This window comes from Camelus ferus, chromosome 10 (assembly GCF_009834535.1).
Source record: "Camelus ferus isolate YT-003-E chromosome 10, BCGSAC_Cfer_1.0, whole genome shotgun sequence".
Taxonomy (NCBI): Eukaryota; Metazoa; Chordata; class Mammalia; order Artiodactyla; family Camelidae; genus Camelus; species Camelus ferus.
In genome coordinates this window covers 71,073,328-71,090,797 of record NC_045705.1, presented here as the reverse complement: position 1 = coordinate 71,090,797, position 17,470 = coordinate 71,073,328, and the positions used below count along the sequence as shown (strand labels likewise).

Here is a 17,470-nt window from a genome sequence, read left to right as displayed (position 1 = left end):
GGGCGTCCCACTGCTCTTGTCCCCGTGTTCTAGAAGAGGGAACCGCGTGTCCCGCAGGAGCCCCTACTGAGCCTCCACTGAGGGTCACGGTGTGCGGGCCGAGTGGAGCAGGGGGCCTGTGAGCTGGCGAGCCCTGGCTGGCTGTGGGCGGTGGGAGACTGAGGGGGACAGAGAGCGGAGGCAGAGCCCAGGACAGTCAGCGGGCAGGCCGGGAGAGGGAAGGGCTGCCTCCTTCCTGGCGGCTCTGTCCCACAGGCCCCTCAGTGCACCAGCCTTGATGACAGTCTCCCCAGAAGCTCTGCAGCCCTGCAGAGCTTTGCCTGCTCCCAGCTCGGATTTCAGGTGCAGAGAACACTGGGAACGTGCTATTGATCCTCCTTGCGATTCTGGGTAAACGCCTTTCAGAGTAAGTGTCCGCTAGGGCTCAGCTCTGGGGTGCAGTCCTCTGGACCCCCGAGGCCAGGCTGACGACAGCCTTAACCCTGCAGGGCGAGAAGGCACCAGGATGATGACCAAACGTGGCCCTGGCCGCGGCCCTACACCTGCAGGGGGCGGGCTTCAAGCAGGACTCCAGAGCTACCCATCCCTGAAAATTTTACCCCTGCCCCATCAAGGGTTTGCAAACTCCTACTCACCCCTCAAACCCTCCTGGCTGTGCAGCTTCTGACCCCGCCCCCCCACTTCCCCTGAAGCCAAACAGGCCAGACCAGCCGGGAGGTGACTAGCCTGAGAGGATTCCTAACTCAGATCCCTGGACCCTGCGAGCCCTGAACCCCAGGCAGGCCTGCTCTAGCACTGACACAGCTTGCCGAGCCGTGGAGACACTGCCTCCAAGGGCTGACAGGGAGGCCCAGACAGGGGGCAAGCCACCCCGGGGCCGTCAACCCTTTCCTAGGCCCCGCTCAGGTGTGCCCCACCAGCTGGATGGAGCCCCGGGGGGATCAGGGAACACTGCAGACCCCGCTGCTCGTGGAACATTCTCCAAGAAAGCATGGAAGGCAGTCGCCTGGGCCTGAAAATCGTGCCTCAGTGCAGATACTCACTCGAGAAGCCCTGTGCCAGGCCCCACCCTGCAGCCTCCAGCCACGGTCACGTCCTGATGGCCGCTGGTCCAGGCCCCCGAAGGGGCCAGACCCCGCCAGTGGCCACAGGGCCGGGCAGAGTCAAAGCCCTGGGGGCCTGTGCGCGGAGCAGGGGGCCTGGCCGGTGAGCCTGGCTGGGGCTCTCCCAGGCGCGCCCCCTAGGCTGGCTGGGCCAGTCCTCTGAACCGGCAGCAGGGCACCAACCGCGACAACTCTGTCCCCACCTCCTGATTCAGAACCACCCTCCCCAAGGAGCACAAGACACGCCCACACACGGGAGGAGGCCAGTTTTATTTTTTCCATGCCAACTCTGGCTCCCAGCCATTCAAGAGGGGGCAGCCGCAGGGAAGGCTTTCCCAACCCTCTGCCCCTTCCCTCCTGTCCCACACCTTGGCCCGTGAGGCCCTGAATGCCTCCAGGATGGCCCCAGTGGCCTCACCACAGGCCTCACAAGACTGGCTTTTGTCCCCTGCCACCCCTGCCAGCTCTTCTGCGGGCCTCAGCCGGCCCCTTCCTCACCAGGTCCAGGACAAATGGACAGGTGGGGGCGGCGACGCCAAGTGCCAGGCCCCAAGCTGGACGGAGGAGGAGCTAAGTGCACAGCCCGGCTCAGGGCGGGGCTCTGCCCAGGGCACCGTCCAGGCAGCCAGGACCCCAAGGCGCAGGCTGGGGAGAGAACTCGGCGGGGCAGGCGTCCTCCGACACACAGCTGGCCACTGCCCGGGGGACGGGGTCTTCCGAGCTAGAGAAAGGAGTCTGTGCCCTGGAGCTGCCCAGAGTCTCTTCCCTGGGCCCGTCCTTCCGTCAGACAGACAGACAGACAAGCAGGCGGCGTTTCTGAACCAGGGAGGGGAAAACCACAGAACAGAACAGTGAGCCCGACAGGCCGGTGCCTCCAGTGTGAGTGTGAGTGTGAGCTGAGTGTGGGGGGCGGGGTGGCCAGGAGGTGGGGGTGTGGCCTCCCCCCCCTGCATTCTCTCCTCCTCACTCTGCCAGCGGGGTGCCCAGCTAGAGCCTGGCGGCCTCAGCCAGGCCCACCCGGTTCTGGTCCCGGTCGAACACGGCGTAGTAGCGGCCGATGAAGACGTCGCCCAGGATCCAGAGGGGCCCGCCGGGCGGGGGAATGTCCATGCCCATGAAGCCGCTCAGACAGATGGTCTTCCCAGCCTGCGACACCTGGACGGCCATGCCGGTCACCACCCAGGCCACCGGCCTCAGAGGTCCGGGCCGGTGCCCTGCCCGCCCTCTCCCACTCACCTTGAGTGTGTAGTCCTCCGAGGACAGCTTGTAGCCTCTCCCCCCCAGCTTCAGAGTGACCTCGGGCAGGCTGGACACCTTCTCGCAGGGGATCATGTACTGAAGGAGGAAGAGAACAGCATGGATGCGGGGCACAGCGGCCTGGGGCACCTGTCTGCCCCACCCGCCCCGCCAGCCCGCTCACCTCGCCCTGGATCAGCGGCACGGCCCCGATGGCCTTCTGCAGCTCGCGCACCTCTTCCACGGGGCCCACGATGAGGGAAGTGCCCGTGTCCACAATGGCCTCACAGCCCCCCTTACACAGAGTCAGGCTGGTGCCCACGTCCACCCTGCAGGGGAAGGGGTGTGAGTCCCCCAGCCTGGGCTCGGGGTGAGCCACCTCCCAGGGCCATCTGGAGCCCCCATCCTGCTCCCACTGCAGCAGGACTTGGCCATGAGCAGAGCTGCGTGGGATGGAAGGGGAAGGGCTCTAGAGGCAAGAACAGGTTAACAGCCACCCAAGTAGCCATGAGGAGGAGAGGACACTGGCCAGAGCCCAGGGGCCAAGAGCTTAGCAAGAGGCACCTAGGGCCAGTGGGACACAGGGGCCAGGGTCCATCCTGCCCAGCCCCCCTCCTCCCCCAAAGCCCTAAGGAGGGGGAGGCTGGGGGAGGGGCCCCCACAAGCCACACCCCCTGCAGGACCAGTGAGGGGTCCCTGCCAAGTACTCACTGCTCCATGTGGACCTGCCAGTAGGCCATGCGGGTGACATTGTGGTAGGTCAGTGGGCCTTTATAGTACTTGGAGTCAGTGCCCCCAAGCATCAGCTCGCCCCCGGGCTGTGCACTTGGGTCCCTGAGGGGAGAGGCAAGGGAGTCGGCTGCCCTGCCCACTCTGGGACCACAGGTCCAGCCTGAGGACTGGGTGGGACGGGAACAGGGCGGGGCCAAGTCAGAAGGGCTGAGGCAATCTCGGAAGGCCTCTCAGAGCGCAGGAGTAAAAAGACCCAGAAGGGACAGAAGAAGGGATGGCACCTCCTTGTCCCCTGAGGGAGAGGCTCTGATCTCACAGCCCCGCAAGATCCTGCTGGAGCTGTAAGGGCTCCTGCCCTGTCAGCTGAGAATGGCCAGGGTCGGGCCAGTGGGCAGGTCGGGAAGTGAAGGCTCAGAGCTCAGGAGGGGAGACCTCATCTGCCTGGAAGAAAATCTAAGGGCTTCCAGGAGGAAGTGTCGAGCAGCCCTGAGAGAAGCTGAGCCAGCTGTTCTTGCCCCAGGCCCTTTGCACTTGCTGCTCCAGGGAAGGCTCTCCACCCAGGCGCTGCATGATTCACTCCCCTTCCGGATCTCAGCTTCTCTACCCCCAGCCTGAGCTGCTGGATGACTCTCCTCGCCTCTACTGTTATTCACGCTTGCATTTTGAGCTAAGCACCGTCCCCCGGGCTGTCCATGGACCTCAGAAGCACCTAGCGAGCCTTATCCTCTGGCCACCACAATGGCCTCCACCTCCCATCACCTCCAAAACCCACATGTGCAAAGCACACCACACCTCCTGTCCCCCTCCTCACCCGACACTCAGCCCTGCCCTTGGGGGCCTCCATCTCCCGACCCCACCCCCACTTCCTGCCATCACCCGGGGAGTCCCAGTGCTTGGACACCTATCCCCCGTCCACCTCCTGAATCCTCTGCCCCTCACGGGGCAACGGCCCCACCTGTTCACCTCCACCCCAGCATCTAGTGGGGGGCTCTGCCCTGAGCAACTGCTGCGTGTTGGCCACTGACCGAGCAAGGGGCAAGGGGCAGCATCCAGGCAGAGGGCTAGGCCGAGGGCGGGGGCTGAGCCAGAGGGGAGGGGACCCTGGGCTGGTCAGACCCCGAGCACCCAGTGGGCCCTGGAGGGGGTCGTGCAGGCACGGTGACTAGGAGCAGCAAGGGACAGCGGGCCACCCGGCTCACACCCTGCCCTGGCCCACCCTCCTGACACTGCATCACTCCTCCTGTCTGGGGCTTCCTTTCAGGACCCATGGCACTGTCCTGAGAAATGGCCGGAGGCTAGAGGAGTGAGACTCCTTTCCAAGGACCCCCCTCCCAGGCAGGAAGGGCACAAGGCATAGCTCCTGCAGGGCAGCAGCACCTGTGGGGTGGGGGCCCATGCAGCACCACCCCGTGCCCACCCCGCCTGAAGCCCACACCCCCCGGGTCACTTCCCATGGGAAAAGCCCAGCCCCTTTGCCCACAGACCTATCACAGATCAAGGCTTGTGGCCTTGTCCCCTCTCAGCTGGAAGAGACCCAGGGGCCAGGGCCACGTCTGCCCATCAACAGGCCTGGGAACATCTGGTGGACTGACTCGCGAGGGGCCCTGACAAGCCCCCTGGGCCAGCGGGACCCAAGTCCCCAGGACCTCCCACTGGGAGACCCCACTGAGACACAGCCTTCTGTAGGGGCTGTTTGTCCATCTGTAAAAGGGCGCCAACCCCTCCTGCAGTCAGAGGTGAGGAGCGGTGGCCCGATGGCCAGCAGGGAGCACCGGGAAGGTGGGACCCCCCCACCTGTTTAGGTAGAAGGAGAAGATGTTCTTGTCCACCAGCTTCTGCTGCATCAGGTTATCGAAGACGGGCAGCACGTTGTTCACGGAGATGCGGGGGTAGGCCATGCCCAGGATGCCGTCGAACTTGGCTGCGATGAAGGTGATGCCTGGCTGCTTGGTGGCCTCCCCGAACGTCTGCCTCTCCACCTTGACGCCACCCAGGGTCGCCACCGCCGAATTACAGGGCACCTGAGGGCCACGGGGGGTCAGCGGGCCACGTGGACCGCCAAGCCCGACGCTGGGCCCCAGGCGGGCCACCACCTCCCACCCCTGCACAGGCAGCTAGGGCTACAAAACCCGCTCCACTGTGGCCCAGCACCTGACACATGGGGACTCAAGATGGGCAGGGGGCCCAGAAGAAAGAGCTGGGGACCCTAGCCAGACAGTGCCGGGGATGTGGGGGATGGCAGTGTGGGGCCCACACTCCGCCAGGACTGTTTCAACCACAGAGATGCCACAGGCACGGAGGGGGGGCTCCTTGCTGGGCTCGGGCCCTCCGCACCCTGGCCTGCTCCCGCCCTTCGGCCCAACCTGGGAGACAGGGAACCCTGTGACCCGACCCTGCTCAGCAGACCCCAGGCCATGCTCCCCTCACCCCGCAGCGAGGAGCACAGGCCGCAAAGATAATGAAGCGGAGCAGGATGTGGGGAGGGACGGCCGTTTGGGGCTGACGCTGGGAGGAGGGGGGACGCTGGGGACATCCTGTCTCAGCCCAGAGAGAAACTGGCCGAGAGCCCCGCAGATAAACCTGGACAAGCAGGTATGGAGGAGAAGGCTGACGGCCCGCAGGGAGCCTCAGAGCCCCTGACCCGCCAAGATTGTCAGGAACGGGCCGCTGGAGGAAGGGCCCTCCCTCCCGGACCCCCAGGCCTGCAACCTCCCTGCCCCACCTGGGGAGGGGGGCACTGTTTTCTGCTTTGCCTCCCCCCCCCCCCCCCCAACTTGCAGTTTGGGCCCGTGCTGTGGCTTGGCACCTGCAGCTCCACCCAAGAGCCTGTGCAGAGGTGTGAGGAGGACCCGCTCGCCCCTCCTCAGGGGAGGAGGCCGCGTCCTGCAGGCTCAGCCCCGCAGCCCTCCCCAGTGTCCTCTGAAGGCGCTCCCTGCCAGCGGCTCCAGTCCTTCCCAAACGTCCCCCGCAGCCGGACCCTGAACACGCCAGACCCCGAGCCCCAAACTGGCACCTTAAACCCAACACACTGGAGTGGAACCCGACCTTCCCCCACTCCTCTGCTCAGTCGCTCACCAGGTCCTGGTCCCAGACCACCCCCAGTGCCCCACCTGTGCCTGAGTCACTACGCCCCGTGTCCCCCCGCCCCCTTTCCCCGACGGGACCCCGTCCGCCCCGTCCTGTCCTGTCCCCTCCCCTCCTCGCACTGCCAAGCACGTCAAGCTCCCTCCCACCTCCAGGCCCAGAGCACCCCCCCACCCCCGGAGCAGGCACAGCCCCACCCCCACAGGCCCCTCACCGACACGGTGTCCTGGCTCAGGTACCCGGAGAGGCTGCCGGAGCCGTAGTGGATGTCGAACGTGGTGCCATTCTTCACGTACGTGCTGGACTTGCCACTGTTGTATTTGTGGTGGATCCCTGCGCCCGCCAGGGAGCCCATCAGCCTGCTACCCACCAGCCCCGACCTCCACTAGGAGGCCTGGACCGCCTTGTGCGGGCCCCCAGCTGCCTGCCATGGAGCCTCTCCCCAAGCCGCCCTCCCAGGGCAGGATGAGCCAGTGGCCCCCACCCTCGGCCTCAGCCCAGTGGGCGGCGCAGCCCACAGTTTACACCATCCTTGGCCAGCCCGGTCCCAGCCCAGATGGGAGCAAGGCTGCGGGAACAGGTTCATCCAGAGGTGGGGAGCCCTGGGCAGGACAGGGCAGAGGGGCCACCTGTCTGGTGCAGCCGAGACAGGAATAGCATCCTGCCCAGAGGTGCTGGTGCAGGACCAATGAAGGTCCGGGGCTGCCCTCTGCCCTGGCACCCCAGCAGCCTGGCCCACAGCGGCACCCCAGGGCTGGCAGAGACGGGTGAGGCCGGGCAGTGGGCCCAGAGCCCATCCTCCGAGTCTATAGCCGATAGGGGCTGGGCTGGGCCCGGCCCTTGGTCTCCCTGCGTCTCGATGGGAGAGGTGTCGGGCAGGACTTACAGCAGGCGAGGTCTAGCAGTTTGCAGTGGATGGAGGGGACCCACAGGTTGGAGGAGCCAGTGTCAAAGACCACGGTGAAGCACTGCGGGGGCGTCCCGATGCCAATCTCCCCATAGTACTGGGCCTGGGGGCAGGCGGGGCCTGTCAGGGCTGCGGCTGGGGCGCCCCACCTCCCCATGGGGCTGAGAGAAGGCCCACGCCAGAGGAGGGGCCCAGGGTCAGACCTACTGCCTTGGCTGTCCACCCCCACCTACCCCTCCCAAGCCCTTGGTCCTGGTGCCCGTGGACACTTTGGCTTCCAGGGTCTCTGCCTGACCAGAGTGAGGCTGGGGAAAGAACCATCTCATTTGAAAGATAAAACCAGTGGCCGAGACAGCGTCCAACTGCCTGTCTGTCCAAGTGCCTGCCTGGAAGATCGGCCTGTGCTCAGGGGTCCAGGGCCTTGGAGGGGGAGACCTCCTCCCCAGCACGGGGGCCGAGTCGGGGCCTGACTCTGGGGCCTCAGATCCCACAGGCCCCTGCCCCACAGGGCCAAGCCTGGAGGACCCCCAGGCAGAGAAGCCCGGGTGGCCAAGGGGAGAAGGTCCAGGCTGGAGACTGAGTCTCCCACCACTGGCCACGCTGCCTTCCCTGCGCGGGACTGAACCTCAGTTTTCCCATCCATGGGGGAACAGAGGCAGCCTGGGGGAAGCCCGGGTACTGACCCAGGGCGCAGGTGAGCAGGCAGGGGGCACGCGCCCTCTGAGCCTCCAAGGGAAACGCTGTCTCTGGTCCTCTCATAGATCAGAATACAGGTGGGCGTTCATTTTGGCCCTGCCTGCCTGGGCACTCCCACCGCGGGGAGGGAGGTGGGGCCTTCAGCGAGGCCAGGGTTCCAGCTCCAGTCCCTCCAGGCGTCTCACTCCGGCCACTTGGCTCCAGGGAGCACCCGTGGCCGCTGACTCATGACCCAACAGAAGTGTCCAGATTCGGGAAGGGGGGGAGGGGATGACTCAGCAAAACTCCATGCCTGCGGGGGGATCGGAGCCTGGTCGGTCAGGCCCCAGGTAGACGGCCCCCCTCCTCCAGCCTGATCGCATGCCTGTGAGGCCACAGCTTCCTGGCACGGCTGGGGCTCCAGCCAGGCAGGACAGAGGGCACGGCCACCGGTCCCAAACTTAGGCGGACCACAGGCTGGATGGCAGCTGACTCCCCAAGACTCGGGGGGCAGGGAACACAATGAGGATGTCACCGGGCAGCCCCAGAGGTACCAGGCTGGGGCCCAGAGCCTGTCACCAGAGCTGGGGCCAGGACGACCTGCCCCAGCTGCTGTGTGGCCTCCGGACTGCGCCACCGTGTCCCCTCCACAAGCAGTGGGCGTGGTGAGAGGAGGAGGGCGGGGCAGGGAGCGGGTCCTGGGAGGCCCCGGGCCTTTGAGCCAGACGGGCAAGAACCCAGAAGCTCCGGAGCTGTCGGCTCCCCCTAGGCAGGCAGGCCGGCCCAGGTGACCGAAGCTCAAAGCCCCCTAGACCCCCGCCCCACAGCTCCTCCGGCCGGCCTGGGCCTGACTTTGGGCTCCTCCCCACCCCGCCCAGCTCCCTCATCTGTAGAGGGTGAAGCTGTCTCCCACCCCCCAGAGCCTGGCCATCAGGATGAAGACGCCCACCCAGCTATGAGCTGACAGCTGGTGGCCCGTGGGGGAGATGTCACGGGGGTACCAAAGCCACCCCAACCAACCCTCGGAGTCCCCAAAGGACTAGGACCAAGAGCAGGGGAGCCCAGAGCTGGGCAGGACACAGAGGGTCAGAGCCCTCAATCTCTAGGGGGCGGGAATCCGACAGGAAGGGGCGTGGCTGAGTGGAAGCCCCTCCCCTACAGCGCACAAGTGAGGCACCCCAAACCACCAGTGGCTGAGAACAAGTGTTTTCCCAAAATCCACGCTGGCTCACGCAGAAGTTTCTGTGAGAGCAGCTCCTGTCTGTAGCAGTTTCTGCAGCCAGCCTGGCCCCCAGCCCCAAGCTGACCGCCCCCCGCCCAACTCACATCCATATAGTTCTTGAGAAGCTCGGGAATGGGCCCCTGGGTCATAGCAGGCGGCCCCTGGGTGTACTTGGAAATGGGGCCCTTGGCGATCAGGTCTTCCACGGGGCCTCCCATCTCCGACAAGGTCCGGCGGATGGATGTGAATTTGTGCAGCGGGATTCTGTCAAGGGAGGGGTCGGGGCACGTTAGGGCTGGGTGGCCTCCACGCGGGGGCTGCTGCATCCCCCATCAAAATGGAGGCCTAGCACGCCTGCTCCTCCCCCTTTGCAGTCACCAGCAGGTCCAACGTCTCCAACACCACACTCTCGCCGGTCTCCTCTCCCCACTCTGGTCTCTTTCAGGACAGTGACCAGTGGGGCTGCTGGGGAGTCGGTGGTCACCTGTCACACCTGCTCAAAGCCCTCCGAGGAGTCCTATTCCCCTGACTCTCTGGCTGAATCTGCCACTCTCCACCCAGATCCCACCCTGAGATGGTCTCCATTTCCCGGTCTGGCCTCCCACGTGGCCGTCTCCTAGCTATCAGATGGGACGTCCACTCCAGCCCCTCTGACAGGCTGTCCCTGACCAGTTCCCCTCACATGACCCTGCTTCCTTCCAGTCCTCGCCCCAGGCCACCCTGCACCCAGTCATGGTCTCCTCACGACACAGGCCCCTGGAGGGCAAGGGCCCTGGGGGTCTGTGCTTCCAGCCTGCCTTCCAGAACACATGCCGGCCTGGGTGGTCTTGGCCTTGGCGGTCTGCTCAGCAGCAAGAAGCCCAGGGTCCTGCACTTAGGGGGCAGAGTGAGAGGTCCTTCTCGGCCCCCCTCCCAGGTGTCTGAACTTGCTCCAGGAGGCAGGAGAGGAGAACCACCTGGGCAAACAGAGCCACTGGACGAAACACCGTCCCAGCCCTGGGGACTGGGGAGTTCAAGGTCAAGCTGGCTCTTTCTGGCATGCCAAGGGTGTGCTCCAGGAAGATGAGACTCCTGCCTAAGAGCTGATAGGCTGGAAGAGCTGAGGTTCTTGCCTGGGGGAGGAGAGGCACGCCCTCCATGAACCAAGGGAACAGTAGCCTTCAGTCCCACAGGACTGGGAGGAGCCGTGAGGGGCTTGGGGTCAGCTGTCCCACCCCCAGAAGGCCCAGGAGCCCTTCCCCACTGCCACCCATCCCTGAGAGAAGGCCCATGGGTGGGGCCAGGACAGGCTCAGGCCTGCAGCTACTCCCCAACACCTGCTCCAACGGGGCTGTTCGCCCCTAGGCCGCAGCCCACAGAGGAGCCCACACAGCCAGCCCTTTGGCAAGGCTCGGGTCCCACTCGGCCCCCAGCCAGCTCCTGCAGCCCCAAGACCTCACCCACCTGCTCACAGGCAAAGGCCCTCAGCAGAGGTGGCAGAATGCCTGCCCAGGCCTGGCACAAAGGCCCCCGTGCAAGGTTGGGGGCAGGAGCAGAAGGGGTGGGCTCACGCATCTCATCCCTCCCCTGCTGGGCTAGCAGGCTGCCTTGTGAGGCTGGAAGGGTGGGGGGACCCTCAGCCTAGCTGGCACAGCAGAGCACAGCCCTGGTCCAGGCCTGATGGTCAGTGGCCTCACCTGACACAGTGGCCCCCATCCCAGGCCTGAGGAGGGCATGGTCCTCACTGGGGCAGCTGCTGCTGGTGAGACAGAGCCCCAGCCCCAGAGTGGGGGAAGGTGCCCACTGCCTGGTGCCAGCGGGGCCCCTCCCCCAGACCCCTCAGGCTAACTCCCTCTGGTCTCTGGGACATGTGGGCCTCCTGGTGTCCAGAGGGTCTCCCAGCTTGGCCCAGGGCCCGTGTAAAGATCCCACGGGACAAATCAGGTGATGCCACTCCCAGTTCACCGCTGGCAAAGGGAGCCCTAGAAGGAAAACTGACTTGCCCAGCTCAGGGAGCTCTGAGGCCTACACCTGGGCCTCCCGACTTCCACCCACCTGCGGGCACCGTGTGCAGGCCCCCGCCCTGTCTGTCCTGGGGAGGCTGGGTCAGCCCTGAATCACAGCCACCCTCCCTCGTGCATCCTTCTGTCCCCCAGGCTCCCACAGCGGTAGAGAGAACGGGTCTCTGGGCTGGCAGGGGCCCTGAGCGAGCCCCACACCTGCAGAGTTCCCCAGCCCCGCCCGAGGGTGGGCCCTGCAGGACACCGCGGGGGCGGCACAGCGGCATCCCATGCAGGGCGCACGGGGGTGCACGGGGGTGCACGGGGGTGCACGGGAGTCGGCGGGGCGCGGGAGGGACGGGGCTCACCTGACCAGCGCGGCGGCGGGCGCGGCCAGCAGGCCGAGGACGAGCAGCAGCAGGCCGGAGGGCTGCATGGCGGCGGCGGTCGGGTCGAAGCTGAGGGCCCAGGAGGTCGGGCGCTTATAGCCGGGATGACGGCGCAGTCGAGCTGAGTCAGCTGACCCGCTTGTTTGCGCCCGGGCTGGTCACGTGGGCGCGGCCGGCGGCGCGGGGGCGGGGCCGGGGCGGGGCCGGGGCGGGGCGACCCCGGGCCGGGAGCGGACGCGCCCACTCGGGCCCGCGCACGGCGCTCGGGGGCGCGCCCGTCCCCGCACCTGACGCCGAGAACCACGGAGACGGGGGCGCCGGGCTGTTTGTGAAGGCGGGCCCGGGCAGCTTCCGGGTCTGAGCCGAAGGGGAGCGGGCCTGGAGACCCCCGGTCGCCTCAGCCGGGCGAGGCCGCCGGAGCCGTGGCTACTTCCCAGACCCAGGCGCGCGGGTCCCCGGGGTCCCCTGCTCCACCCTGTCCCTGCGCCCCGCCTGGGCACCCCCTCCCTCCCACTCTTTCATGGCCCAGGGAGTCTCCCAGGAACCCTCTCTGGTGGCTCCAGCCACCTTCATCCTCCCTCTCCAAGTGTCCGCAACCCTCCCATCCCCGGCACCCCGCCCCACAGCAGCACCTGGCCTGGCCCTGCCCGGGGTCACCCTGAGTTCTCCTTCCTCTGTCCCTTCGTACCCCAACAGGCGCCAGGTCTCAAAGGATGCTCTGCAAGGGGAAAAGGAAGTATGTCTCAGCTCTGGCCTCTCCTGCTAGGTTTTTACCAGCATCAGAGGGGTAGGAGAGGGGGTCCCTTGCTCCAGCCAGTGCTTGGCACTGCAGAGGCCACAGTGAGCCCTCCGCACCCATCCTTCCTGCCAGGATCCCTGGCTGCTCAGGGAGAGGGCCAGATCCATCCCTCTGCCCTCATCCTAGCCAGAGCGGGGCCAGGTGTTAATAGAGGAGAGGAATTTGGACAGGTCATTTCAGAGAAGGTGGAGGAGGAAGCTAAGAGGAAAATGTGCCAAGAAGTGACCACTGTTGCGGGACAGGTCTCTCTGAGGTGACATTTGAGCAGGATGTGAACAGAGGAAACTTCACAAGGGCAAGGGGGCCAAGGTGAGGTTCTGTGGCTCACAGCAGGCAGAGTTGGAATTCCCATCTTTTCTGTAACCACCAAATAAACCAGGGCCCTGACCCTGGCTACCATGCTGTCATTCTGATGGCCACTGCCTTGCCCTGCCTCCATGCCCAGCCAGTCCACAAACATTTACTGGGCTCCCTGATGTGATCTGAAATATGAGGATTAAAGCCAGTAGTAAAGCAGATAAAAATCCTTGCCCTCAGAGTCTGACCGCAGCTCCTCGGGCCCAAGGGTGTCCTGGGTGCAGGCCCAGAATCAGGACCTTTGCAGTGGACGTTATCGCCTCCCTCCCAGCAGGCTGGTATCTCGGAGAAGTCAACCAGGCCCCAGGTGGGTTGGACTGTGGCACGTGGTGGCAGGTGGTCCCAGCTGGTGTCCCATGGTCACCACACTCGGTCTGGGTGCCCAGGGGGACATGGCAGTGTGTATCCATGGTGCTCAGAGGCAGACTTGCAAGGAAACACATGCTCAGGGTGTGCCAGCTGCTTCCTCCCAGAAGCATTTACCAGGCCGGTGAGGCCACTGGAGGGTACAGGCAAGAGGAAGTGTGGATGGTCAGAGGGGCCGGAAAGTTGACCCAAGTTTGACGGTTGTGTCTGGCCCAATCTGGTGGGGTGTGTGCAGAGCTGGTCCCAGCCAGCCTGACAGACTTGGCTTTCCCCTGAGGGCGGCAGAGAAGGGACCCTCTGGTGGTCTGAAGGGTGGAGAGGCCCCCATCCCCCTGCAGAGGCTGCCTGTCTGTTCACTGCAGAGAAGAGACACTCTGCTGTCCCCAGCACCCAGAGCGTGCCTGGCACTCAGTGGGTGCTCCACAGTCCTGTGGGACGGATGGACCCTCGGGGTCCCTGAGGGACTGACCCGCGAGGGCTCCCATGTAGGTCAAAGGGAGTGGCTCTCATCCCTGCTCATCCCCCGACTCACTTGGGGAGACCCTTCCCACATGGACCTCAGTGCTCCCTCCTGGAGTGTTGAAGGTTGAGTGGGACAGTTGCTAGAGCCCGGCCCCCGGCCCCTGCCCCGAAGGAGGTGCTGGCCCCGAGTGTGCGCACAGCCCATGGCTCCCTTCTCTGCCCCTTCCCCCTCCAGTTCTCCGAGATGCCCAGTTTCCCCGTCTTTCCAAAGGCCAGCAGAGGCCTGGGGTGGAAGGGAAGGGAGGAGAGCTACCCCTTGGTCTCCGAGGTTGGCTGCCAGGAGAGGAGCTCAGGGTCCCTCCCTGGTAGGCAGTGCGTGGGCCGGGACTCAGAGGCTGGCACCAGGCTGGGCCGGGCCCCCACCAGTAGCATGCAGAACCCTGGCTGGTGGGAACGGGGCTCCCAGGTCTGTGCGGCAGGTGAGGGGGTGCTGGAGGCCTAAGCCCAGCGAGGAGCGGAGCGTGGCTACTGAGTTTCTGGCTCCTTGTGGGTGGGGGCCAGGCTTTAGAGACGGTCCAGCCCAACCCTTGACGCTCAAGGAGGGAGAGCCCAGGCACAGACAGCGAGGGTCTGCCCGGGGAAGTCGGGGGATGAGCAGGGATGAGAGCCACTCCCTTGACCTACACGGGGCCCCTCGCGGGTCAGTGCCTCTGGGACCCTGAGTGTCCGTCCGTCCCACCTGACTGGAGCACCCACTGTGTGCCAGGTGTGCTCTGGGTGCTGGGGAAATCTCGAGAACAGAGGATAATCCCTGCCTTGGTGGGGCTTATGCTCCAGACAGGCGAGACAGACGCAAAATGAAACAGGTCACTTACACGGGCCTTTGGAAGGAGGTCGTGATCAGGGAAGTTGGGGCAGGAGGGACAGCAAGTGACAGGAAGGGGGTGTTGCAATCGAAGCCTCATGTGAGCAGATTTAATCAACTGAGCAGAGCACAGGCAGGGGGGCAAGAGGGACAAGGTCAGGGGTCAGGAGCTGTCCTGCCAGGTCACCTGGGTGTCCATCCATGGAGAGGACCTGGGTGGGATGAGCTGGAAGGCTCTGAACAGCATCACTCTGGCTGCCCTGCAGAGACGGGAGTGGGAGCCCTGGAGGCAGGAGACCCTCTGGGAGGCTGGGGTGACCATCCGGATGGGAGGCGGCCTGGACTGGGGCGGTGGCCAGGGATGCTCTGAGAAGCAGCGGGTTCTGGAAGCACTTTTGAGGCAGGGCCAGCAGCGTTGCCTGATGGACTGGACAAACGGGGTGAACAGAGGGACTGATACCGACTCCAGGCCTGTCCAGGGTAGCTGGAAGGACAGTGTGCGATTGGCTGGGATGAGCATGGATGCAGGAGGCAGGGCTGGGGAGGGGGACCGGGAGCTCTGCTGTGGGTGTTTGTCTGGCTGGGGCGATGTCCAGGGGACATGTTGTGGCCCAGCTGAGTGGCAGCGGCTACTGGGGCTGGGGTTTGAGTGGGGAGACACCAGCTGAGCAGAAACCTGAGAGTCGTCCGCATGCAGTGGTTTCTAAGCTAAGTGCAGACAGACGAGCGGGCCCCGGAGGCCTCCTGACTTTAAGAGGTTAGAGATTCAAGGGGGACCCAGCGGAGGAGAGCACAGGGGCAGGGGGGACAGGAACAGTGCCTGGACGCCAAGCAAAGAGGAAAGTTGCAGGAGAGGGCGGCCTGCCGATGCACTGGGTGGAGGATGGGGCTCAGCGCTGACCACTGGGCTTGGCCTAGAGGGGAGGAGCTTCAGGGAAGTGGTGGCAGTGAGGCTTAAGAGAGAAGGGCTCTTGTAAAAATCCAGTCATCAGGACAGGGTGGTATTGATGCAAAGGCAGGCAAATAGACGGTGCGGGGTGGTGAGCAGAGGGAGACCCTCCTACTGAGGTCCAGGGGCGGAGGGTCTCTTCTCAATGGATGGTGCGGGGTTGGGTGGGGGACCTTGACCCCTCCCTCACGCCACACACCACTACCAGTTCCAGGTGAGTCAGGGAGGTGGTAAATTCCTTAGGTGACTTAGGTCCGTGGTGACATCTTTAGGGGGAAAAAGGCGAAGGAGGTGATCTTCATGATCCTGGAACCAACAGAGGTTTATGGTTTACACAGGAAATGCACAAAGCCCGCCAACTCTATGAAGAAGAAAGACAGTGTCATGAGAATGAGAGGCCACAGGCTGAGAGGCTCAGGTCTGGCCTCCAAACTCTGTGAAGAACTCTTAGCACGACCGCACGCAAGTGAGTGGGAACGGAGGCCTGACCGGAGGAGAGACCCAGGGGCAGAGGAGCCTGGGAGACACCGGTGCCATCAGGAAAGGCTTGTTAAAATGCGCTTCTAACACGCGGAGAGGGGCCGCCACACCCGGCGGCGCGGCCCGGACGCGGGCGCCCGGCACGCAGCGCTGGCTGGCGGAGCTGGAGCCGCGGGCACTGTCCCCGTCGCCGGCGGGCGCGGGCACCGGCGCGGCCGCTGTGGGAGGCAGTTTGGCGGTTTCTCACAAAACTGAATGGCACCTCGCCGTGAGATCGGGCAGCCGTGCTCCTTGGAATTTACACAGAGGAGCTGAAAACTTACAGCCGCAGGAAAACCTGCGCGCAGATGTTTATAGCAGCTTTATTCAGAATTGCCAAATCTGGAAGCAACCAAGATGGCCTTCAGTAGGTGAGCAGAAAAGTAAACTGTGGTGCATCCAGACAATGGAATATTAGTCAGCACTAAAGAGGAACGAGCTAGCGTGCCGTGAAAAGGCATGGAGAAGATGTAAATGCACGTGACTTGGGGAAGAAGCAGGTCTGAAAGGCTACCTGTTGTATGATTCCGACCGTATGACGTTCTGAGACAGGCAAAATCATGCAGACAGTGAAAGGATTGGTGGTTTGAGGGTTGGGGGAGGGGAGAGGGATCAGTGGGCAGATGGGGTGCAGCCATTTTCACGGCAGGTGAAGGACTCTGTATGACATTTTAAGGATAGACATGGGACATTACAGGTTTCTCAAAACCCATAGAACATGCAGCACGGGAGCGAAACTCAATGTCAGCTGTGGACTCTGGCTAATGGCAGCGCTTTGGCAAACGCACCACGAAGGCAAGATGTTGATAACAGAGGACACCGTGTGTGCGCATGCGTCTGCATTTGGGGGGCAGGGGCGGGTTTGTGGGAACTCTGAACTATCTGCCAATTTTCCTGTGTATGTAAAACTGTTCTAAGTAATACGGCGTTAATAGAAAGCGTAGCATCAACCTCCTTCGAGGGAAAATGATAAATAAATAAATACACCACGTTAAGAGAGCAAAAAGGCAAGCCGCAGAGAGGGACTAGTCTCCCTCACACGTAGTGTCTGAAATATGAAAAGCAATAGACCAGTGAAAAGATAACCTGACAGAAGAAAAGGAAAGCAGGCAAATGACTGGGCAGACCCTTCACACACACGCAAAGGACACCCAGGTGCCCGGTGAACAGGAACAGTGGTTCCCATCCTTCCTCGCCAGGAAAGTGCCCATCACACCAGCCCAGGATCCTGCACGCCCTGCAGGACGGCTCCCCGGTAAGCACCAGATGAGCCAAGGGTGGTCGGGGCGGGGGGCAGGTGCACCTGCCAGCTGGTGGGCAGGCGTGGGGACCGGCCCTTGGAGAGCCGTGTGGCCTGTCCACTGAAGCTGGTCCCCGGCTGTCCTTGGCCAGTGGTGTACAGCCGATGGACGTGTCCCTGGTCATGGAAGCAGGCAGAGAATGGACCAGGATAACCCCACAAGGAAAGTCCCGCAGCCCCTAGACGTTCTGTCCCCGAGACTGGAGCGAGGTGAGTGCCTCGTGGCACTGTCACAGGACTGGGGGCCCCACAGCCTGCAGGGGGAACAAGCAGCCACACGGGACGCGGTGGCCCCTGTCCTGCTCTCCTCACTGCCCTCCCCTCAGTCAGAGGGCGGGGGCGGGTGCGAGCTGACTGGCGGTGTCTCTCTCTGCCCTGGTCTCCCTGCCCCAGGCCTGGGTCCACCCCGTCCTGGGCCCCCAGCCCCGCCTGAAGCTCTGCGCCTGCGGCTTCCAGGCACCTGGAGGGAGTGAGGCTCTGGTGCATCCTGCGGCTGAGGGGCCAGACCCAATGGCAGAGCGGGCGG

The 17,470-nt window shown here is 64.3% G+C and overlaps 1 protein-coding gene across 3 annotated transcripts; it reads right to left on the bottom strand.

The window, feature by feature from the left end:
* Positions 1 to 1,354: 1,354 nt before the first annotated feature.
* On the bottom strand, positions 1,355 to 11,475 carry CTSD (cathepsin D). Of its 3 annotated transcripts, XM_032490227.1 has the most exons (10): positions 11,307 to 11,475; positions 9,064 to 9,223; positions 7,042 to 7,165; positions 6,370 to 6,488; positions 4,866 to 5,092; positions 3,051 to 3,173; positions 2,524 to 2,668; positions 2,340 to 2,438; positions 2,071 to 2,258; positions 1,355 to 1,919 (listed from the first exon to the last, which is right to left on the bottom strand). In XM_032490227.1, exons 1-9 carry the CDS (start codon positions 11,372 to 11,374, stop codon positions 2,091 to 2,093), a joined length of 1,233 nt encoding a protein of 410 aa, XP_032346118.1. In that variant the 5' UTR covers positions 11,375 to 11,475; the 3' UTR covers positions 1,355 to 1,919; positions 2,071 to 2,090. The 3 variants fall into 3 exon arrangements, with proteins under 3 accessions (XP_032346118.1, XP_032346117.1, XP_032346119.1); XM_032490226.1 differs by having other exon boundaries at positions 1,355 to 2,258; XM_032490228.1 differs by lacking the exons at positions 6,370 to 6,488; positions 7,042 to 7,165 and having other exon boundaries at positions 1,355 to 2,258; positions 11,307 to 11,467.
* Positions 11,476 to 17,470: the final 5,995 nt, after the last annotated feature.